The sequence below is a fragment of the Quercus suber genome, unplaced genomic scaffold (genome assembly GCF_002906115.3).
Source record: "Quercus suber isolate HL8 unplaced genomic scaffold, Cork oak 2.0 scaffold_206, whole genome shotgun sequence".
Classification (NCBI taxonomy): Eukaryota; Viridiplantae; Streptophyta; class Magnoliopsida; order Fagales; family Fagaceae; genus Quercus; species Quercus suber.
In genome coordinates, this window is record NW_027069664.1 from 579,604 (window position 1) to 602,042 (window position 22,439).

Here is a 22,439-nt window from a genome sequence, read left to right on the forward strand (position 1 = left end):
AAAAAAAAAAAAAAAAAAAAAAAATCTAGGGGTGTGATGAATATTATGTGTGGTGAAATAATTTTTCATCACACCCCTAGATTTTTTTTTTTTTTTTTTTTTGTGATCGGAAAATGTAGTAATCCCAAATTATAATAAATGTCCTAAATTAACTCTTACCCAAAAAATAGAAAAGCATCTGAGTACGCGCATGAGTGCGTGCTCATAGGCTAGTTATCTATAAGAGGATTCATTTCTTTGGATTGGACTTTTATGTGATTCAAAAATACCCCTAAACCTTATGTTTAAGGAGGAAAAAAAAAACTTGAGAACAATCCGGTAAAAATATATCTCTAACTCCACTTAAAATACCTACAATATAGGACACTCTCTTATTAATTTATGTTTTCAAAACAAACTTATCCAAAAAAATAAATTTAAAAATTATGACACTAAACAAAAAAAAAAAAACTTCATCGCATGCACAAAGCGCTTGTAATGAGGCTAGTAATATTTATAACGGGATTCCCCTCTTTGGAGTATACTTTTATGTGATTCAGAAATATCCCTAGACTTTATGTTTAACAAAAACAACTTAGGACAACCTGGTAAAAATATATGTTTATCTCCACTTAAAATACTTACAAAATAAGACACTCTCTTACTAATCCATTTCTTCAATACAAGCTTATCCAAAATTTATATATAAAAAAGTAAAAATAAAAAACTTCACAGTCCACAGTTTCTTTTAGGAAATAAGACATTCTCCAAAATTATTATTAATATTATTTTTTTTTCTTTATCAAAACTCAATAATTTCTTTTATTTAAAATTTGGGATGTGTCATCGTCTAAAAATTGAGATAAATGAAAAATTATGACCAAAAAAACTTTTGCGTGTGCTGGAAACATAAATGATTATGAGAATTTTTTGTCCAAATCATCCAAAGATATGGGAGAAAAAATGTACTCATAAAAATAAATTAAAAAGAAAAACTGACAAAAAAGACACTCCACTCCACCTGTCCACTACAGGCTCCACCATGCTGATTCATCTACAAAATCTCCACAATCCCTCCCCCCAAAGCTGCAAAAAATGTTGGCACTTGGCGGTTTGGAACACATGGTGATCAACAGGCATAGCAGTTGGCACTTGGTGTGGCGTGTTCGTGTGAACACACCACACGAACACACCACACCTCGAACACACCACACCTCTTTACATTTCAATACTTAAAAAAAAAAAAAAAGCAGCCTTGAAAGTCGAAACCCTCAAAACTCGAGTCTTGAGTCTCTCCTAACAATTTATTGAACAATGCAAGACAAGGAAGAAGTAGTGGCAAAAACCATCATGTACGACCTCATAATCCTGGGTGCCTCAGGTTTCACAGGCAAGTACGTTGTCAAAGAAGCCCTCAAATTCCACAGTTCTCTCAAATCTATCGCTCTTGCTGGACGCAACCCCACAAAACTAACACAAACACTTCAATGGGCTTCTCAACCTCACCCTCCACCTCCAATTTCCATCCTTACCTGCGACACCTCAGATCCCCAATCCCTTCTCTCCCTTTGCTCACAGACCAAGCTCATACTCAACTGCGTCGGACCCTTTCGCCTCTACGGCGAGCCTGTGGTCGCGGCCTGCGTCCAGACTGGTTGTGATTACTTGGATATTTGTGGGGAGCCTGAGTTTATGGAGAGAGTGGAGGCCAAGTACGGTGAGAAGGCGGTTCAGACGGGTTCTTTGGTGCTTTCTGCATGTGGGTTTGATTCCATTCCGGCTGAATTGGGCTTGATTTTCAATTCTAGGCAGTGGGTGCCCCCTGCGGTGCCCAACAGGGTCGAGGCCTATCTGAGCTTGGAGTCCCAGAAGAGGATTGTTGGAAATTTCGGCACTTTTGAGTCCGCGGTTCTTGGCATAGCTAATGCTGATAAGTTGCAGGAGCTGAGACGATCTAGGCCTAGAAGAGCTAGGCCTGTGGTAGGAGAATTAATTTCGTCAAATGTCATTTCGATAATTAATTGATTAATGGGACTTGCATATTTCTTTGATTTATATATATATATTTGGTATTTTTTTTGTAGTTGTAACTTGTTAAGTGTTAGTGGTGGTTTCATTTGAACAACCGTTAGATGTCAATGTCATATGATTTTTTATTATTATTTTTTTGGGGGGTTGTTTTGGATCTGTTTTGACATTAAGCCTCACCAAGTAGGACCTTTTCTTTTTAAATTTATTAATTATCTTAGTGGTCGTGGGTTTACTCTCCATAGTATAGGGTATTTTGTGTTTAGCTCTCCTGATGGAGATGCTCTTAGTACTTGTAGGAAATTATTAAAACACTTCACTTTTGTGGGTTTGGGAGGGGTGATCAGTAAAAAATAATGAAGTTAGAAAAACGAAATGATGTTGTTTACAGTGTGTAGATGCATTATCTACTCTTAAATTGAGTTTTAGAGATTTCTAATCTGACAGAGTGATGCATGCGTAGTTATGTACTTGAAGCCATTAAAGTGAAACTAACAAACAGACAAGTGTTGCACTAATTATAGGAGAAATCCTTAAAAAATTGTGTCATAGGAGAGGCAAGTGTGGAAGGTTTTTTGAGGTTTTGGAAGTCTTAAAGAGGTTGGAATATCGATCATGGTGATGATAGTTTTGGCAGTTTTTTGTTGGTAGCAGCAGTAGAGAAAATGAAGCCAAAACGGTTTGATGGCAGTAGAGTTGTACTATGACCACTATCACACCATTATCCTGTACACCTTGCTGCCTTTAACACTGCCATTTCAAGTGGTAGTCATGGAAAAAACTTCAATGCAAAAGTAGCCGCATTAAAATGGCATTCATGGTTGTATTTGGAGGCCATAATGGCAGAAAAGACTATAGTGGTATTCATAATGATGGTGGCGGCAGTATATCCTTATTAAGAGCTAAACACTCAATGTATGTGCTTCTCAAAGTTTTCATTAAATAAGTAAATAATGGGTTATATAGTTCTCTAGTGATTTTTTTTTGTATGTAAATCAGGTTGGAATACCAAGCATACAAACCTAACATTAATTATAATTTTGCTAATTTTGTGTTCGTTTTTGTCTTCTACTGATCATACTTAGTTGAGTAAGAGAGTCATATTATCAATCTTACTGCAAGGTTGAGGCAATGCAAGTGGATGCTTACACTCAAATGAATTTGCCTTGGAGTTTCAAGTGGGATGGGACAGTTGTAGGGTTTTTTTTGTTTTGTTTTTGTTTTTTTAATTTCTCTGTGAAGATAGCTAATACCATTCAAATAATCTTGGAAATGATATGATTATTTTACAAAGAAGCTTTTTGAATGGAAATGACATAGTCATTCTTCAGTTTGTTATGTAATGTGTCTGCAATGCTACATTGGAACCGCAATATTGATTTTTCTCTTTCTACCATTCTTTAAAATGTATGATGTATAGACTTCCGAATCACCTTAAATTCACTGTTGTAGTGTCTTGCTAGTTGGGACACAAGCTGTTGATGTCAGATTTATTTTATGGTTGTAGATTCCTGGTCCATCACCTCCCAAAGGACCTCTTATAGAGCATCAGAAAAAGATTGGGCTTTGGGCCGTAAAGCTACCTTCAGCAGATTCTATTGTTGTTCGAAGAACGCTTGCTGCTCTGACAGAAAACCCCGTTGGTCTTCCAGGGGTTAATGAGAGTGCTGAACATAGTGAAAATAGGGAGGCTTTCTGGTCAACTGTGAAGCCAGCTCATTTTGGGGTGAAGATAGGCTCTAAATCTTTGTTGGGTGTCTTCCGATTCATCACAGTTGGGATGTTTATGGGGCTTCTGGGTAGATTTGCTTTTGGAAGGTGGCTTCTCTTAAAATTTCCCTCAATTTTCAGCCTTGGATGGTTCAGGAAGAAGGGCCCCTCTGATGATGAGGTTAGAAGTGCTTCATTTAAGATGTGGTTTGTTGGATGTGGTTTTAGCAACAGCAGTCTTGTTTCAGAGGCAAACATGAAACCTGATATGGAAATAATAACCAGAGTAATGGGACCGGAGATTGGCTACCTGACCACCCCAATTATTCTACTTCAGTGTGCTCTTATTCTTCTGAGCCAACGAGACAACCTACCAAATGGAGTATTCCCTCCTGGGATTGTATTTGGCCCAACGGATCTCCAAGAACGACTTCAAGAGAATGGAATATCTTTTGATGTCATTTCAAAGAGCTCTCTTTCTGCTTGATTTCTACAGTCTTCCTAACGTGGAACTTTTCTCATGTAAAATCTTGCCCATAATAAATTGGAAATTGTGCTGTTTTTTTCCATTTTATATATTATGCCTGGCTTTTTCACCGAAGAATATTTATATATGTGTATAAATATAAAAATAATTATTATAGATTTGAATGAAATTATGGCTTGTTTGCATCTGATTTATGTCAATTTTTGATAAGTTGGGTCTTTGAATCCGATCTGATCAAAGTTTTGATTTGATTTGATTTTTGGAATTTTCTAAATCTTCAGATAATCTTTGGATGCAGCAATAAGGGTTTTGTGAGAGAAGCAAGGCTTCTGTCCAACGCTCTGTTGTATTGGACTAGTCACATTGTGCTGCAATCTGTGCATTGGAGCACTTGATGCAAGCCAAACTCCTGTAAGAGCTATTGATCTGTACCTATCCATTCGCAATAACCTTCTTTTTTTCTTTTTTTTTCTCCCAGCTGCTCAAAACTGTTATCAAATTGTAGCATACTCTTTTCTAGTAATCCTTTAGTTCTTTATAGGTAAGTGTGTTTGGTAAATTAGGTAGAATGGTACTCTTTTCTAGTAATCTTGAGGAAGACAAATTGCTTATCAAAAAATCCTGAGGAAGACAAATTAAGATGGAGGGCAAAAGAAAAGATTTATAACAAAAATGAGAATGATATCTGGGATTTGGGAAGCATAGTTCTGATATTTGGGATTTGGTCCCAGGCTGTTTAATGTGGACTATTTGGTCTGAGCGGAATCGGCAGGCTTTTGAGGATGAGGGGAAAACTGTGGTTCAGTTATTAGAGTTGTGCCAAAGGACCCTCTTTGATTGGTCTCGATGTTGGGGTTTCTCAGATTGTTCTACCCTTACGGATTTTATTTCCTCCATTAGAATAGATTAGGGGCTGTTTTTTTGTTTCTTTTTTTCCTTTGTTCACTACCGTGAACTCTTTGTGTTTCTCTTGTTTTTCTTTTATTAATAATATTCTATTCTTACTTATCAAAAAAAAAAAAAAAGATTTATAACAAAAATGAGAATGATACTACAAAATGTTAATTAACTTGATTCGCTCTCTTCTGCATTTGAACTCCAACGTGGTCCCGGTTGATTTTATGGAATTGTAGTCAATTTGAGATGACTAATCTCCAAGAATGAGGAAAGAAAAGGAATTTTTGGTTTGATTTTTGGTTTGATTTTCTGCTGCCTCTTATTTCTCATTGCTCACTTTAAATACATACCAAGTAACAAGGACAGATAACAATGACAGTTATAATCCCTTAGCCGAAACTAGATAATAACTATAAGACTATAACACCTATCCTTCTAAAAAATAATAGCAATCTAATAACAAACGATGATAACAAAAGATAGAAAGCAATCTAATCTCCTAGTCACATGTATCTGAAGGAGTCCTTTATTGAACTAAACTCTAGGAGGCAATCTTAACACAATGATACAAGAAAAAAAAGTAGAACTAACTTTATTCCTTGTCTTCTGATTTAGAGATTTAGAACTTTAATGACTCCCATAAGCATCTTGTCTGAACTCCCACCAGTCCCTCTAGCCTTCCTGGCCTCTTCCCCAACCTTCCTGGCTCTATCTCTCAGTTTCTCATTTTTCATCAGTTCCCCAATCTTTCTTTCAATCTCTTCCCCCTTCACCAACCGCTCCACACCCCAACCCCAATCCCTTGCCCATATCCCCAACCCTGCATTCTCCACAACTTCTGCATTTACCCTTTGGTCCCCATGTTGTGGCCATGCAAGCAAAGGCACTCCTCTTGAAGCTGCTTCCATTACTGAATTCCACCCACAGTGATTTATGAACCCTCCAGTGGCAGGATGTGCTAAAATCTCTTGCTGGTTCACCCATCCCTTTACTACAATTCCTTTGTTTTGTGTTCTTTCTAAAAATGAACTGCCAAGTAGGTCTTCCAGCTCTTGGTTATCTTCTTTATCGACTTTACTGCTCTTGATTACCCACAGGAATCTACACCCATTTCTCTCTAGCCCATCTGCCAGTTCTCTTATTTGATCTTTTGACATGGCTGTTCTGCTTCCGAAGCTCACATAAACTACAGATTCTTCTGGTTGGTTGTCTAGCCATGGCAGACTCTGGAATTGATCCTTACTAAGCTCATAAGGTTCTAACGGTCCAATTGGAAGGATTGGTGGGAGATTGGACAAAGCCCTGCCACTGTTGACTGCAGCAAGAGTTTCTGGTTCAAACCAGTCAAATGTGTTTATTATGATTCCTTTTGCTTCTGAGAAGGCTGGAGCATTTGAAACTATATGTGCTGTAAAGAGATGATTTGGGTCAAAGAACGGTGAAGGAATGCTTGATATGGACAGAGGGGTCAGTCCTGGGATATTGACTTCAAAAGAACTGCTACTGAGTTTAGCAGGCTCTGAAGTGATACTTAAAAAAAAAAAAAAAGCAGCCTTGAAAGTCGAAACCCTCAAAACTCGAGTCTTGAGTCTCTCCTAACAATTTATTGAACAATGCAAGACAAGGAAGAAGTAGTGGCAAAAACCATCATGTACGACCTCATAATCCTGGGTGCCTCAGGTTTCACAGGCAAGTACGTTGTCAAAGAAGCCCTCAAATTCCACAGTTCTCTCAAATCTATCGCTCTTGCTGGACGCAACCCCACAAAACTAACACAAACACTTCAATGGGCTTCTCAACCTCACCCTCCACCTCCAATTTCCATCCTTACCTGCGACACCTCAGATCCCCAATCCCTTCTCTCCCTTTGCTCACAGACCAAGCTCATACTCAACTGCGTCGGACCCTTTCGCCTCTACGGCGAGCCTGTGGTCGCGGCCTGCGTCCAGACTGGTTGTGATTACTTGGATATTTGTGGGGAGCCTGAGTTTATGGAGAGAGTGGAGGCCAAGTACGGTGAGAAGGCGGTTCAGACGGGTTCTTTGGTGCTTTCTGCATGTGGGTTTGATTCCATTCCGGCTGAATTGGGCTTGATTTTCAATTCTAGGCAGTGGGTGCCCCCTGCGGTGCCCAACAGGGTCGAGGCCTATCTGAGCTTGGAGTCCCAGAAGAGGATTGTTGGAAATTTCGGCACTTTTGAGTCCGCGGTTCTTGGCATAGCTAATGCTGATAAGTTGCAGGAGCTGAGACGATCTAGGCCTAGAAGAGCTAGGCCTGTGGTAGGAGAATTAATTTCGTCAAATGTCATTTCGATAATTAATTGATTAATGGGACTTGCATATTTCTTTGATTTATATATATATATTTGGTATTTTTTTTGTAGTTGTAACTTGTTAAGTGTTAGTGGTGGTTTCATTTGAACAACCGTTAGATGTCAATGTCATATGATTTTTTATTATTATTTTTTTGGGGGGTTGTTTTGGATCTGTTTTGACATTAAGCCTCACCAAGTAGGACCTTTTCTTTTTAAATTTATTAATTATCTTAGTGGTCGTGGGTTTACTCTCCATAGTATAGGGTATTTTGTGTTTAGCTCTCCTGATGGAGATGCTCTTAGTACTTGTAGGAAATTATTAAAACACTTCACTTTTGTGGGTTTGGGAGGGGTGATCAGTAAAAAATAATGAAGTTAGAAAAACGAAATGATGTTGTTTACAGTGTGTAGATGCATTATCTACTCTTAAATTGAGTTTTAGAGATTTCTAATCTGACAGAGTGATGCATGCGTAGTTATGTACTTGAAGCCATTAAAGTGAAACTAACAAACAGACAAGTGTTGCACTAATTATAGGAGAAATCCTTAAAAAATTGTGTCATAGGAGAGGCAAGTGTGGAAGGTTTTTTGAGGTTTTGGAAGTCTTAAAGAGGTTGGAATATCGATCATGGTGATGATAGTTTTGGCAGTTTTTTGTTGGTAGCAGCAGTAGAGAAAATGAAGCCAAAACGGTTTGATGGCAGTAGAGTTGTACTATGACCACTATCACACCATTATCCTGTACACCTTGCTGCCTTTAACACTGCCATTTCAAGTGGTAGTCATGGAAAAAACTTCAATGCAAAAGTAGCCGCATTAAAATGGCATTCATGGTTGTATTTGGAGGCCATAATGGCAGAAAAGACTATAGTGGTATTCATAATGATGGTGGCGGCAGTATATCCTTATTAAGAGCTAAACACTCAATGTATGTGCTTCTCAAAGTTTTCATTAAATAAGTAAATAATGGGTTATATAGTTCTCTAGTGATTTTTTTTTGTATGTAAATCAGGTTGGAATACCAAGCATACAAACCTAACATTAATTATAATTTTGCTAATTTTGTGTTCGTTTTTGTCTTCTACTGATCATACTTAGTTGAGTAAGAGAGTCATATTATCAATCTTACTGCAAGGTTGAGGCAATGCAAGTGGATGCTTACACTCAAATGAATTTGCCTTGGAGTTTCAAGTGGGATGGGACAGTTGTAGGGTTTTTTTTGTTTTGTTTTTGTTTTTTTAATTTCTCTGTGAAGATAGCTAATACCATTCAAATAATCTTGGAAATGATATGATTATTTTACAAAGAAGCTTTTTGAATGGAAATGACATAGTCATTCTTCAGTTTGTTATGTAATGTGTCTGCAATGCTACATTGGAACCGCAATATTGATTTTTCTCTTTCTACCATTCTTTAAAATGTATGATGTATAGACTTCCGAATCACCTTAAATTCACTGTTGTAGTGTCTTGCTAGTTGGGACACAAGCTGTTGATGTCAGATTTATTTTATGGTTGTAGATTCCTGGTCCATCACCTCCCAAAGGACCTCTTATAGAGCATCAGAAAAAGATTGGGCTTTGGGCCGTAAAGCTACCTTCAGCAGATTCTATTGTTGTTCGAAGAACGCTTGCTGCTCTGACAGAAAACCCCGTTGGTCTTCCAGGGGTTAATGAGAGTGCTGAACATAGTGAAAATAGGGAGGCTTTCTGGTCAACTGTGAAGCCAGCTCATTTTGGGGTGAAGATAGGCTCTAAATCTTTGTTGGGTGTCTTCCGATTCATCACAGTTGGGATGTTTATGGGGCTTCTGGGTAGATTTGCTTTTGGAAGGTGGCTTCTCTTAAAATTTCCCTCAATTTTCAGCCTTGGATGGTTCAGGAAGAAGGGCCCCTCTGATGATGAGGTTAGAAGTGCTTCATTTAAGATGTGGTTTGTTGGATGTGGTTTTAGCAACAGCAGTCTTGTTTCAGAGGCAAACATGAAACCTGATATGGAAATAATAACCAGAGTAATGGGACCGGAGATTGGCTACCTGACCACCCCAATTATTCTACTTCAGTGTGCTCTTATTCTTCTGAGCCAACGAGACAACCTACCAAATGGAGTATTCCCTCCTGGGATTGTATTTGGCCCAACGGATCTCCAAGAACGACTTCAAGAGAATGGAATATCTTTTGATGTCATTTCAAAGAGCTCTCTTTCTGCTTGATTTCTACAGTCTTCCTAACGTGGAACTTTTCTCATGTAAAATCTTGCCCATAATAAATTGGAAATTGTGCTGTTTTTTTCCATTTTATATATTATGCCTGGCTTTTTCACCGAAGAATATTTATATATGTGTATAAATATAAAAATAATTATTATAGATTTGAATGAAATTATGGCTTGTTTGCATCTGATTTATGTCAATTTTTGATAAGTTGGGTCTTTGAATCCGATCTGATCAAAGTTTTGATTTGATTTTTGGAATTTTCTAAATCTTCAGATAATCTTTGGATGCAGCAATAAGGGTTTTGTGAGAGAAGCAAGGCTTCTGTCCAATGCTCTGTTGTATTGGACTAGTCACATTGTGCTGCAATCTGTGCATTGGAGCACTTGATGCAAGCCAAACTCCTGTAAGAGCTATTGATCTGTACCTATCCGTTCGCAAAAACCTTTTGTTTTTCTCCCAGCTGCTCAAAGCTGTTATCAAATTGTAGCATACTCTTTTCTAGTAATCCTTTATTTTTTATAGGTAAATGTGTTTGGTAAATTAGGTAGAATGGTACTCTTTTCTAGTAATCTTGAGGAAGACAAATTGCTTATCAAAAAATCCTGAGGAAGACAAATTAAGATGGAGGGCAAAAGAAAAGATTGATAACAAAAATGAGAATGATACTACAAAATGTTAATTAACTTGATTCGCTCTCTTCTGCATTAGAACTCCAAAGTGGTCCCGGTTGATTTTATGGAATTGTAGTCAATTCGAGATGACTAATCTCCAAGAAGATGACTAATCTCCAAGAATGAGGAAAGAAAAGGAATTTTTGGTTTGATTTTCTGCTGCCTCTTATTTCTCATTGCTCACTTTAAATACATACCAAGTAACAAGGAAAGATAACAATGACAGTTATAATCCCTTAGCCGAAACTAGATAATAACTATAAGACTATAACACCTATCCTTCTAAATAATAATAGCAATCTAATAACAAACGATGATAACAAAAGATAGAAAGCAATCTAATCTCCTAGTCACATGTAACTGAAGTAGTCCTTTATTGAACTAAACTCTAGGAGGCAATCTTAACAAAATGATACAAGAAAAAAAACGTAGAACTAACTTTATTCCTTGTCTTCTGATTTAGAGATTTAGAACTTCAATGACTCCCATAAGCGTCTTGTCTGAACTCCCACCAGTCCCTCTAGCCTTCCTGGCCTCTTCCCCAACCTTCCTGGCTCTATCTCTCAGTCTCTCATTTTTCATCAGTTCCCCAATCTTTCTTTCAATCTCTTCCCCCTTCACCAACCGCTCCACACCCCAACCCCAATCCCTTGCCCATATCCCCAACCCAGCATTCTCCACAACTTCTGCATTTACCCTTTGGTCCCCATGTTGTGGCCATGCAAGCAAAGGCACTCCTCTTGAAGCTGCTTCCATTACTGAATTCCACCCACAGTGATTTATGAACCCTCCAGTGGCAGGATGTGCTAAAATCTCTTGCTGGTTCACCCATCCCTTCACTACAATTCCTTTGTTTTGTGTTCTTTCTAAAAATGAACTGCCAAGTAGGTCTTCCAGCTCTTGGTTATCTTCTTTATCGACTTTACTGCTCTTGATTACCCACAGGAATCTACACCCATTTCTCTCTAGCCCATCTGCCAGTTCTCTTATTTGATCTTTTGACATGGCTGTTCTGCTTCCGAAGCTCACATAAACTACAGATTCTTCTGGTTGGTTGTCTAGCCATGGCAGACTCTGGAATTGATCCTTACTAAGCTCATAAGGTTCTAACGGTCCAATTGGAAGGATTGGTGGGAGATTGGACAAAGCCCTGCCACTGTTGACTGCAGCAAGAGTTTCTGGTTCAAACCAGTCAAATGTGTTTATTATGATTCCTTTTGCTTCTGAGAAGGCTGGAGCATTTGAAACTATATGTGCTGTAAAGAGATGATTTGGGTCAAAGAACGGTGAAGGAATGCTTGATATGGACAGAGGGGTCAGTCCTGGGATATTGACTTCAAAAGAACTGCTACTGAGTTTAGCAGGCTCTGAAGTGAGTATTGGAAGATATGCCATAAGAGAAAAAAATCTGACTGAGGTGGTGGAGACAATATAGTTGGGAATGGCAAGATCAGCAGCAAATTGTGTGATACTAGAAGCTAAAGAGAAGTCAGAAAAGATGGCAGAGAAAGATGGAGATGCAGATGATAACAAAGGATGGAGAAGATGGGCATGGTGGCTGATGGCTGCAAATTGGAGAAAGAAAGGGTCATCAGTGGTGGAATTGGCGTGGTGGGAGGGAGTGATTTGGTAGTTGATATGCTTGAGTTGTGGATGGGTGGAAAGGAACAAGGAAGTGTAAGTGGATTCTGTAACAGACACTGTTGGATGGGCTGTGAATAGAGTGACCATACAGTTCTTGGATAACAGCATGGAAGCAATCCTGAGGAAGGGAGTCAAGTGACCCATTCCAGCACTTGGAAAGAGAGCTATGTGGGGAGAAGTTTGGGAACCAATGTTGTCTGCCATTGTTGGTGGTAAAGACTAAAGAGGTTTGTCTGTAGATTGACTCCTAGTCCTTGCCTTGGATGATAGAGTTGATTTTTGTTATCAATTGGTGGAAGGGATATGATATGAGTAGATAGATTTCTTGGTGAAGCATATGCTTCATGTGAAACAATCTTAACCAAATGCTTCAGTCTTCACCAACTAGGGAAGACGCAGTGGCCAACATTGTATGAGAAGTTTTTAAATGGTCAGTGTCACTGACTTTTGGGCTTTGAGTAATTACCTGTAAGCTGTAATGCTTAGGGCAAAAAATGATTAGTTGTTTTTTGAATTGTTTACTGAATTATTTGTCTTTGACTCTACTACATGCATTTATTAAATATATAAATTTGTTGATAATATTAAAATTAAGATATATAGTAAAGTAAATAGGTATATTTTGTATTATATAGGAATTGATGCAAGACTCTTGACCATCAGTTTATATAAGAACTGTTGCTGAGAATGCAGGAAAGAGAGAGAGGAGAAATAAAAAATTGAATTAAGAATTAAGTGGGTTTGACTATCATCGGTAATGACATTAATTTTTATTATATGAATTGCGTTTCACAATGAACTTTCTCATTTTTCAAAAAAAAAAAAAAAAAAAAAGAACCTACGCATCAGATCTACAATAAGTTTGAGCTTCTTAAGTTATTGAAATTAAAAAGTGGCAAAAGTAAATAATCATACAATTTTATGTTATTGAAAAAGGAATTGATAGTGAACTTTCAAAATCAATCCAGATTTTTCCGCAACAAAAGAAAATGAAAAGAATTAAAAATTCATAGTTACTCTGCGTGAAAGAATTAATAGGGTTAGGGTCACATTCAACTCATATAGAGGTTTCCAAAGGAAGAAAAAAAAAAAAAATTCAAACGTAGCTATAAAAATCAACATCATGAATATATGTGAGTGAGTAGATTGGAAGGAAAAGAAATGTCTGCTGAAAAAAGAAGAAGAGTGTGAGTATGTATGTATGAGTAATGAAAACGTGACCGTATCGTATTATCCATCCAAAACGCTATCCGTTTAGTGCTGCAGCTTGCTTACCAAAGCAAAACCCCCCTCACTCACATGATTTTTTTTCTGCTTCATCTCTATCTTTCACTGTAACATCTTTCTTTCTTGGCGCCAAATTCTTCAGACTCTCTGTCTCTGTGTGAGAGAGAGAGAAAGCAATAATAAGAAATGAGCAAAAGCCTCCTACTCCGTACATCACTGAGTTCGCTCCGACTCCTCCGAAACTCGTCCTCCATCTCCATCTCCTTCTCTTCTCTTCTCTCTCTTCTTCCGAATCCTCCTCATCAAGGTAATCTCTTTCTCTATTATCGTATATAATTTGAAATTCATTTTGTTAATTTGACATTATGAATTGAATTGAATTATTAGGGCTCAGAATCGTTCTTCCCTCCTACAACTACAAACTAGTTGCTTCAACTTCAAGACCTTGTTCTCATGTTGCTGCTGCTTGTTCTTCCTCTGAGTCTGAGTCTGATATCAACGATGACCTCTCCAAAGTCGAACACCTCCTCTCAAACCCAGACGACGTCGCACGCCTCATGAAGATGGAGCGCCGCTGTGATCATAATGCCAATGCCAATGCCGATGCCGATGGAGGCCGAGGCCGCTGGTTCCCTTACCTTGACGAGTTCAGGTGTGGGACCCAATGCCTGAACAGCGCCGAGGTTCTGGAGGCTCTCAGTCCCCACATTTTGGATGTGAGGAAGGACAAGTTTCGCAATGTCGTCACCAACCGCACCTATTCCCTCTGCTTGGTCGTTGAAGGTCTCTGTGATTTCGGCAATGTCTCCGCCACTTTTCGCTCTGCCGACGCCCTCGGTTTCCAGTCTGTCCATGTCGTCTCTTGCGATTCCAAAAGGTAAGCAAGTTTTTGTTTTGTTTAGGAATATCATTGATTGTTTTTGTACTTATCATTAGTAACTTCTTTTTTTCTCTTTTCTTCTTAAACCATATAAAAAGGCATGTTTGATGTCACTTGGTGGGTTTTATGAATTGCATTTGCCTCCTGTTTTAAAATAAAATTAAACCTTCTTTTTCATTTGTGTTGATGATGGTTGCAATTTTTTTGTCACGGTATATTTAATTATTGAATATTTTGATCCAAAACTACTTTATCTCTTTGCCAACAACACCTTCATTCTTGTTCCAGGTATAAAGATAACCGCCATGTTAGCATGGGTGCGGAGAAATGGTTGGACATTGAACTTTGGAGCTCCATCCATGAGTGCTTTAAAGTTCTTAAGGCACGTGGTTATCGAATTGCAACTACGCATGTAGGAATGGATGCGGTACTGATTAATCTTTCTGCAGTGCTTTCAATGATTACAATCAGATACTGAAATCTAAGCCCATCTTGTGTTTGGCTGACTCTTTGGTCTATGTATGCTTAGGTATCCATTTACGACATGGATTGGTCACATCCAACTGCAATAGTTGTTGGAAATGAGAACAGGTGAGCTATAACTCAAATGGCACTTCCTTTATTTGAAACTACAAAGTAAGGTCTCACTAGTACTAACTTTTAGCAATCCAAAAAAATAAGTGTTTTGTTAAAGACATCTGACATAGGACAGATTGGGGATTCTGTTTATGGTGCGGTTACCATAAATTGAGGATTTATAGTTTAGAGTTTTGAAAAGAAAGGTTAGGGGTTCAAAGAATGACTAGGGTTTTGGCAGGAAAAGAAACAAGTTTGATTTAAGGTTGTACAAGAGGTATGAAGAAATTGAGATTGATTCTGTCCACCGGTTATGAATAAAATGCATGAATAAGAGCATAAATAGCTTGTTTGAAACTGATATTGAGACTGGCTTTATTCATAGATTGTTAATAGTCATGTGGATAGTGTGTGTGTGTGAACAGTACAGTACTATAAATAGTATAGCAAACTATGCTTGTGCATGAAAAAAGAAGAATAAGAAAAAAGGGACTTATTTTTTAACCAAGAATGCTTCTTACTTCGTAACTCCAAGGGGTAGCACAATTGATTGGGAACCACACCTCATGAGACTGGGGTCACTAGTTCCAATCTCCCTTTCTCCTTTCTCTTGGGGCCAAAATTTACTTATCAAAAAAACACAATGAATGCCTCTTACATGGCTTTACCTTACTCTTAGGCTTCCAAAGAGGATTTTTCTTCTCTAGCCGTGCAATTGTTTGACCCTTACCCTCTTTTCTTTGAAATATATTTGGAGTTTTTGATAATCTCTATTCTCATTGAATGTGACAAGTCCTACAGATGCATTTTAGTGACGGGCTACTATGTTGTGCACAAGAAAGATAGCCTACATCATTTAGTTTTTAAGTCTGCTTGGCCTCAAGATAGTCATTTTGTCTTTCATATTTTCTTGTAAATTATAGTTTTCTGAAATCTGTATTAATCGTTGAGATTGGCTACTCTCTGCTTCCAGGGGGATAAGTGATGAGGCTCTGGAGTTGTCAGATTTGCATTGCAGTATTCCAATGAAAGGTATGGTGGACTCTTTCAATGTTTCAGTTGCTGCTGGCATCCTCATGCACCATGCTGTTTGCGACAGAACATCACGACTGGTAATGGCTATTCTGTGCACTCAGCAGCAGAGTAGAGAAAATCAGGCTGTTTCTTATTTTGAAAATGAGTTCATGACTGTTATTTTCTGCTGACTAATCATTTTGTCTTCAAAACAGTTCAAATTCATTTAGTATCCATATTTAATGAACCTGCAGCTGATGCCCTGGCAGTTAGCATATTTTCAAAGCATCTTAAAAATCCTAGTACATTTGTGAGGAAATCCATGAGAGAAGCCGAATTATTAAATGAGTTTATGTTTACCTATGTCCAAATCTTGCTGGAGTATCTGCATTGTGTCTTTTTAAACATACTAGGGGGGTGCTCAATAATTTCAATAGTCTGTTGGGATCATCATTGTAAGGGCAAAGCCAGGCCAACTGTTGAGTGAACAAGTTCAGAGTGAAGAACTTCAATATCTATGTCATCAAGTCACTTTTGCATGGTAGCTATGTTAAGCTGCAGATTCTGTATCTGCATTCCATTTTCAATTTTCAGAATTTAATAAATGCTCAACCATGTTTTCAGGGCTGTCATGGTGATTTGACCTCAAAAGAAAGCCAAATTTTGCTTGCAGAGTTCTCTCTGCGTCATAGCAAGAGTGCGCTTAGCATCGCTCACGAATATGCCAAGCGAAAGGCAGTTATGTGCGCACCTAAGCTGTGATAAAAAATTTCCAGTTCAACCAATTAAGAAATTCTGCAGAAAAAGACTTCAAAATAGTTGCAAGGAATTCAAAATGATACTCTTTTAGCCATCCTGGAGGCAGAAGTAATTTTCTTGACAAATTTTTGTATTATGTGATAGCTCAGGTGAGAGAAGGTAAGATGGGGGCTTACTTACTGGAAAGGCACAACCTTAGGGACAAGGATTCTGATGCAAAGGCCAAGGATTGCCCATTTTGGTTATAAAATTATTAGAGAAATATATGTTGCCAAGTGAGTTTTGCATGTTCTCTTTCTTATATTAAATTCCATGTTCAGTGTTGTCGTATGCATTTACCTCATCCTATAGCTCAAAAAAGTGTAATCATTCTTCAACAGAGTTCACCTTGATCTGGTAGCCATCTCTGTTCTGGTTGATTTGTATCCTAAATGCAATGATTTGTATTCTAAATGCAACAACGTAATCCAAGCTATGGAATTGTTTGATGGCATGGAGAACAAGGCTTTTTCTCTAAAATGAACTTGCTTCTTGTTGATGAAACTTTTTCTGGGCATTTTAAGTAACTTATTAAATTGAGATTGTTGGAATTGCAACATGAGAATTGAGAACTCAAGTTCTTAGGACCTGTTTGGTTGCTAAGTGAGTGTTAACTCATCACTCATCACCCTATTACTCATTTCTCATAACTCAAAAATTTTGAAAACACTCCCACCCTTGTTTGGCAAACTTCTGTTTTCTGCCTAAAAATTTACAAAAACTCACCTTTTTGTGGGACTCAGGGGCTGACCACTGTGCAGTGCACACAGTTCTTTCCCTTCCCACAAAACCCATTCACGCTTCTTTGCTATTGATTTCGTTAACAGAGGCTTTACAATTTGGGTGCTAGGAAGATTGTTTCAAGTATTGGACCTATTGGGTGTATACCATATGAACTATGAAAGGGATGCCAATCCAGCTGCAGGGGACAATTGTGTTGGTTTGACAAATCAGTTGGCTCAATGTTATTATGCTGAGCACCTTTTGTTCAAGCAAAGGGCAGTTAGACTTCAACAAGGCTCAACAAAGTGATGAATAGCCAAAATAAATTTTTTAAGAAAATTCAATACAAAAATTCGAAAAAATCCTTGACCATCAAGATCTTCTTTGATCTAATCTTGACTTCATTTTAAACCCATAAGACAAAAAAAAAAAAAAAAAAAAACCAAGCTTCAGCCTTTTTTAGCAGAGAGAAAAAATGAAGAAGAAAAAGAAATCACAGAGTTTTGAGGGAGAGAGCCCCATCGGCCACAGATCAAGCCTTCCTTTGATCAAGCCTCTCTTCAGTCAACAACTTCCTCAACTGAAAGGGCTCTCTTTGGCTAGCCAAATGCTTTGGATGCAACAGATTTTTGAGAGGAAAAGAAGTGAGAGGAGGAAGAAAGAAGTTTATGAAAAAAAGAAAAAGAAAAAAAGAACTACAGGAGAGGAGGAGGTCTAAAAATGAAAAAGAAAAGAAACAAAGAAAAAGAAAGGAAAAAAAGCCAACGGTAATAAGAAGTAGATGTGATAATACACTGCCATTGAGACCCACCAGTGTACTATAATTATACTTTTGCCTCTGAGTTAACAAACTCATAACTTGAAAACAAGCTTGGGTTGTTTCTGAAATTGGTAACCCATATTTCAAAAAACTCAATTTTGTTAATTGAGTGAACTGACCCAAAATCATCCAGACAATGTTTACATATGTGGGTCCCACAGATTTTGGGTTATGAACTCAATTTTGCAAAATCCAAACAAGGCCTTAATCTTTGGTGTCAAATTTATACACAGAAGATGGAAAATGGGATGAAGTAGCTAAAGGGGTTACCAATTGGGGGCCCACCATTCACCACTCCCATGGGCCATGGGATGGTCTAGTCTAATAGAGAAATATAACCTGGTGTGTGAGATGTGAATCCCTCTTGAATGAGATTACCTAAATTAACATTTAAATCTTCATTTTTGAACATAAAGGTTGCATATTTGTGACTGATTTTGCTTGTTAAAAAAGAAGACATTAAATTGGGAAAGCTGTCACAATGATTTTTATTCTGATTTTCTCATAAACTTAAATTAAGGGGAAATGTCTTCGACAATTGATGTGAATGAGAAAATCTAACTATATTATCTAAGGACAATTAAATGGTAAAACTTAAGTACAATCCTTTAAGTGCAATACATTAGGTTTGTCAATTAAATTTAAACACATAGCAACATTAAATTCAATTGTTTTTTGAAAAGATAATAGAATTTGTATTTTAAGGGTTAATTACCCTTAACTATTGAGTCTTTTGCAACTCTCCAGAGGAAAGTAATTTAATCAATTCAACATGGAATATAAAAGGAATCAAAAGATTCTATCTTATTAATAAAGTAGACGGCAAGTGACTGCTTACTTCCAATAGTTGAGGTGAGCCATTGGTCGATTTTATAGTTTATGGGGACATTATTAATGCCCTTAGTGCAATTAACCCTTGAATTTGATTAGAAAACCTAATGCAATGCACCTAATCGTCTTTAACTGTCTTTAAAAATTATTTCAAATTAATTTTTAACAATTGTGGACAGATTTTCGCCCATTCTCTTCAATATATAAATCTTGCTCGGAACTAATTTGAGTATTCGGTACAAACTCCCCAACCATACAGAACTTCCTAATGGCAGTAGAATTAAGACTGCGTTAGGTAAACCCTCTTTGATGGTTTTAACAATGTAGACCCACATCATCGTTTTCTGTTCAGATCCCCCTTATCCCCTCTATTCACTTTGACAAAGATTTAGTGTTAACCGTTAGAGACGCATATGTTATTAAAACAACAAAACTTGTTCGGCAATTATAAGTTAAGTTCCTTCTTACTTATTTTTCTTACATAAAATGTTTACAAAAAAAATAAAAATAAATTAAACTCTAAAAATAAATATGATATGACTGTCATTAAAATAATTACAATCCATTTTAAGTTCAAGATACTATACAGATACTTCAATCAATTAACATCTCACTGTTTGTTGTTTGTATTGTCACCTTAGCACTTTCCATGCTAAGACTTTCCCCTTGCTTCTTCCTTTCTTGGGACTTGATAAAACCTTCAATTCTTGCCTTCAATTCCGTGTTTGGAATCAGCATATCCGCCGTAAGATGTGACCGGTTAAAAGGGTCCGACTGCATATCATATCAAATATATGAGAACAGATGTGACCGGTTAAAAGGGTCCGACTGCATATCATATCAAATATATGAGAACAATCTTGAATAAAAACTCTCTCCATCTCATTTTGTTTGCCCACTATTCCATTGTTAGACAACCCAAAATGTTGTCCACTTTCAAACATCACATCAATAGACAAATTTTATTGCGTCCCTATAATTTTGCAAACTGATAGCTTTTTATTTCGAAGATAATGCATTAAATGGCAAGTTCTTGAAAAATTGGAAGATAAACAAACAATTTAGCAGGGAGAATATATATTTGTGCGTGTCAAGAGCAGTAAACTTAAATTTTTTTTTTTAATAAAAAAAGTGAAGATTACATTATCACTAAGAAGATGCCTTTGAATGACGGGTCGGTCTACAGTGATCCTTGAAGAAGGTAATATAACCGGATCCTTCATCAGAGTGTACTGCCACCAAAATAAAAATCACAGGTTAAAAAAAAAATGAGGGGGGGGGGGGGAGACAGGTATAGTCTTCTACATGGACAATATACTCCTATGTTTACGGGTCTGTGTTTGACTGCTTTAAATTATTGAATGTTCCAGATTGCCAAGGAAGAGGAAAAGGGAGTTTATTTGAATTTCTTAAACTTCCTTATCAATGATAGCATCTATCTTCTTGATGAAAGTCTCAACAAAATTCTTGAACTCAAAGAGTTGGAAGCTGAGATGTCCAATACTGCAGAATGGGAGCGAAGACCAGCTCAAGAGAGGCAGGAGAGAACCCGGCTATTCCAATCCCAAGAGAATGTCTGTTTGACATTTTTCTTTTTTATGTTTGCATGCCTTTGTATATACTCCTTTCAAGAACCTAATCATATAGATATTGCTGGGTATTTTCAGATTATCCGGATTGATATGAAGTTGGCAAATGAGGATGTTAGCATGCTGGCATTTACTTCAGAGCAGATTACTGCTCCTTTCCTACTTCCTGAGATGGTAGTATCTTTTCCTTTCTTTCGTACTATGCATTTTTATTCCTAACAGTTTCGATTGCTAAGATTTAGTTTTAAGCTCTTAATTTTCTTTTGAACGAATGCTGAATCCCTCTCCTCCTCTTCCCTATTTTTTTCCAGGTTGAGAGAGTAGCCAGCATGCTCAATTATTTTCTGTTACAGCTTGTGGGTCCCCAACGAAAATCTCTTTCTCTTAAAGATCCTGAAAAATATGAATTTCGTCCAAAACAGTTGCTTAAGCAGGTTTGTGCAAGAAGATTTCAATTTTTATTTTTGTTAAAATAAATCTCTTATATGGCGAGTGATATGATTTGTGGCTATATTATTGGGTTTTAGTTGGTGGGTTTGTCTTTTGATACCAGTTTGACTAAACGCAGTCTGACTATTTTTGCTTATTAGGTGTCTCGTTAGGTTAAACTTAGGCAATAATACAAAACCTTCGCAGGGCCAGATTTTATCTCAATTTACAGCTAGTCTAGGTGCAATGCAGTGAAGGATCCTGTAGTATTAGGGGGTTGGTTAATATCAATTATTGAAGGGTACATCGGTTTTTCATTTTTATTATGTTAGTTTGACCTGCACCCAATATTAAATTTATCAGGCTTTTTATATTGATACTCCTCTCCCAATTTCTTAACAAAAATATGGTGAACTCTAGAATAGTGGCCACCAGTTAATCATGTGATCACCATCGACTGTGTCTGCACTGTTGTTCAAAGTGAAATGTTGTTTAATTTTTTTAGGTTTGATTGCTCCTGAGCATGAGCATAAACTGCTTAGCCTAATAGCCTGTCAGGAGTGAATGCTTTTGGATTACCCAACAACTGGTTCTAGTGGGTGGAGTCAATTTCCCGTAGATTTTACTAGCTAGAGGCAAAAGTCCAAAGGGCTCTTTTTTAGTAAGTTCCCTACATTATCTCCCTCCCCCACCCCAACAAAAAAAAAGGGTTGATTATTCTGATTGACTTCCAAATTTATGGACAAGGCAACACAATTGTCATTGTTGTTATCTGCTGAAGTTGGGTAGTACTGAGAGAGTTTGAGCTTGTCTGCATGCACAAATATACTCTTTTATTTCCTCTCCGCTTGGATGATACAATTGGAGAATATCAATCTCATGGTGGTTTGTTTAAAACAAAAGGTAAGTTTGTTTTATTTTTTTGTCCCCTTGTATTGGAGCTGTGCTTGAGATGCACAATCTAGTGTGGTGTAAAGCTTAGTGCCGATTTGGCAGAGGTTGAAAGTTTTTTAATCCTTCAATGGAAAAGTGATACAAGCTGATTTGGAAGAAAAAAAATGGTCTTTAATGCATAATGCTTTTACAACAGGACAGAAATACAGCCACTGACTTTAAATGATTTTTTGAAGATTGTCTACATATATGTTCATCTGGCAAAGGGCGATACGGAGAACATTTTCCCAGCTGCCATTTCTAAGGATGGTCGATCATACAATGAGCAGGTAATTCAGCTGTGCAAAGAATTCATTAAGCTCTATTTTTACAGTTATTGTTTGGCCTTTGTATTGGGTTCTGCAACTCTTTTGAATCATATTGTTGGCTGAACACAATTTGTCAATTGGAGCTTGCTCCAGTTATTTAGTGCTGCAGCAGATGTTCTTCGAAGAATTGGTGAAGATGGGAGGGTAATACGGGAATTTATTGAGCTAGGTGCCAAGGCCAAAGTTGCAGCTTCTGAGGCAATGGACACTGAAGCTGTTCTTGGAGAGATACCTGATGAATTTCTCGACCCAATTCAGGTATGTTTGCTCCCTTGATTTTGGTCATTCTTTTGGTGACTTATGGGTAGTGTTTGACATGCACTTAACCCTCCTCCCCCCCCCCCCCC

General features: G+C 37.5%; 7 protein-coding genes across 8 annotated transcripts in view; 4 read left to right on the top strand and 3 right to left on the bottom strand.

The window, feature by feature from the left end:
- Positions 1-1,026: 1,026 nt before the first annotated feature.
- Positions 1,027-4,389, top strand: LOC112009094 (probable mitochondrial saccharopine dehydrogenase-like oxidoreductase At5g39410). Its single transcript, XM_065779359.1, has 2 exons — positions 1,027-1,959; positions 3,515-4,389. The coding sequence occupies exons 1-2, from the start codon at positions 1,294-1,296 to the stop codon at positions 4,202-4,204; spliced, it is 1,356 nt and encodes a 451-aa protein (XP_065635431.1). The 5' UTR covers positions 1,027-1,293; the 3' UTR covers positions 4,205-4,389.
- Positions 4,390-5,365: 976 nt separating this feature from the next.
- Positions 5,366-6,630, bottom strand: LOC136070056 (UDP-glycosyltransferase 708C1-like; the record flags this gene model as incomplete). Its single annotated transcript, XM_065779373.1, has 1 exon — positions 5,366-6,630. A coding segment is annotated over one exon (918 nt), but the record flags the coding sequence as incomplete, so codon positions are not given.
- Positions 6,631-6,633: 3 nt separating this feature from the next.
- On the top strand, positions 6,634-10,149 carry LOC112022403 (probable mitochondrial saccharopine dehydrogenase-like oxidoreductase At5g39410). Of its 2 annotated transcripts, XM_065779358.1 has the most exons (3): positions 6,634-7,380; positions 8,936-9,660; positions 9,902-10,149. In XM_065779358.1, the coding sequence occupies exons 1-2, from the start codon at positions 6,715-6,717 to the stop codon at positions 9,623-9,625; spliced, it is 1,356 nt and encodes a 451-aa protein (XP_065635430.1). In that variant the 5' UTR covers positions 6,634-6,714; the 3' UTR covers positions 9,626-9,660; positions 9,902-10,149. The 2 variants fall into 2 exon arrangements, with proteins under 2 accessions (XP_065635430.1, XP_065635429.1); XM_065779357.1 differs by lacking the exon at positions 9,902-10,149 and having other exon boundaries at positions 8,936-9,810.
- A 273-nt stretch (positions 10,150-10,422) lies between these two features.
- On the bottom strand, positions 10,423-12,364 carry LOC112022402 (UDP-glycosyltransferase 13). The gene has a single exon (XM_024054994.2). The coding sequence runs from the start codon at positions 12,145-12,147 to the stop codon at positions 10,759-10,761; it is 1,389 nt and encodes a 462-aa protein (XP_023910762.1). The 5' UTR covers positions 12,148-12,364; the 3' UTR covers positions 10,423-10,758.
- A 609-nt stretch (positions 12,365-12,973) lies between these two features.
- Positions 12,974-16,892, top strand: LOC112022400 (uncharacterized). Its single transcript, XM_024054989.2, has 6 exons — positions 12,974-13,477; positions 13,558-14,047; positions 14,339-14,477; positions 14,580-14,641; positions 15,600-15,738; positions 16,265-16,892. The coding sequence occupies exons 1-6, from the start codon at positions 13,357-13,359 to the stop codon at positions 16,400-16,402; spliced, it is 1,089 nt and encodes a 362-aa protein (XP_023910757.1). The 5' UTR covers positions 12,974-13,356; the 3' UTR covers positions 16,403-16,892.
- Positions 16,893-19,246: 2,354 nt separating this feature from the next.
- Positions 19,247-22,439, bottom strand: part of LOC112022394 (probable ubiquitin conjugation factor E4) — a gene marked incomplete in the record, with an annotated part of 9,554 nt that continues 6,361 nt past the window's right edge. Inside the window, 2 exon segments of the mRNA XM_065779360.1 lie at positions 19,247-19,586; positions 19,955-20,044. Of these exon segments, the coding sequence (XP_065635432.1) occupies positions 19,407-19,586; positions 19,955-20,044 (270 nt within the window).
- Positions 20,159-22,383, top strand: LOC136061552 (probable ubiquitin conjugation factor E4). The gene is made up of 5 exons (XM_065779361.1): positions 20,159-20,386; positions 20,480-20,575; positions 20,713-20,835; positions 21,961-22,053; positions 22,186-22,383. Exons 1-5 carry the CDS (start codon positions 20,174-20,176, stop codon positions 22,366-22,368), a joined length of 708 nt encoding a protein of 235 aa, XP_065635433.1. The 5' UTR covers positions 20,159-20,173; the 3' UTR covers positions 22,369-22,383.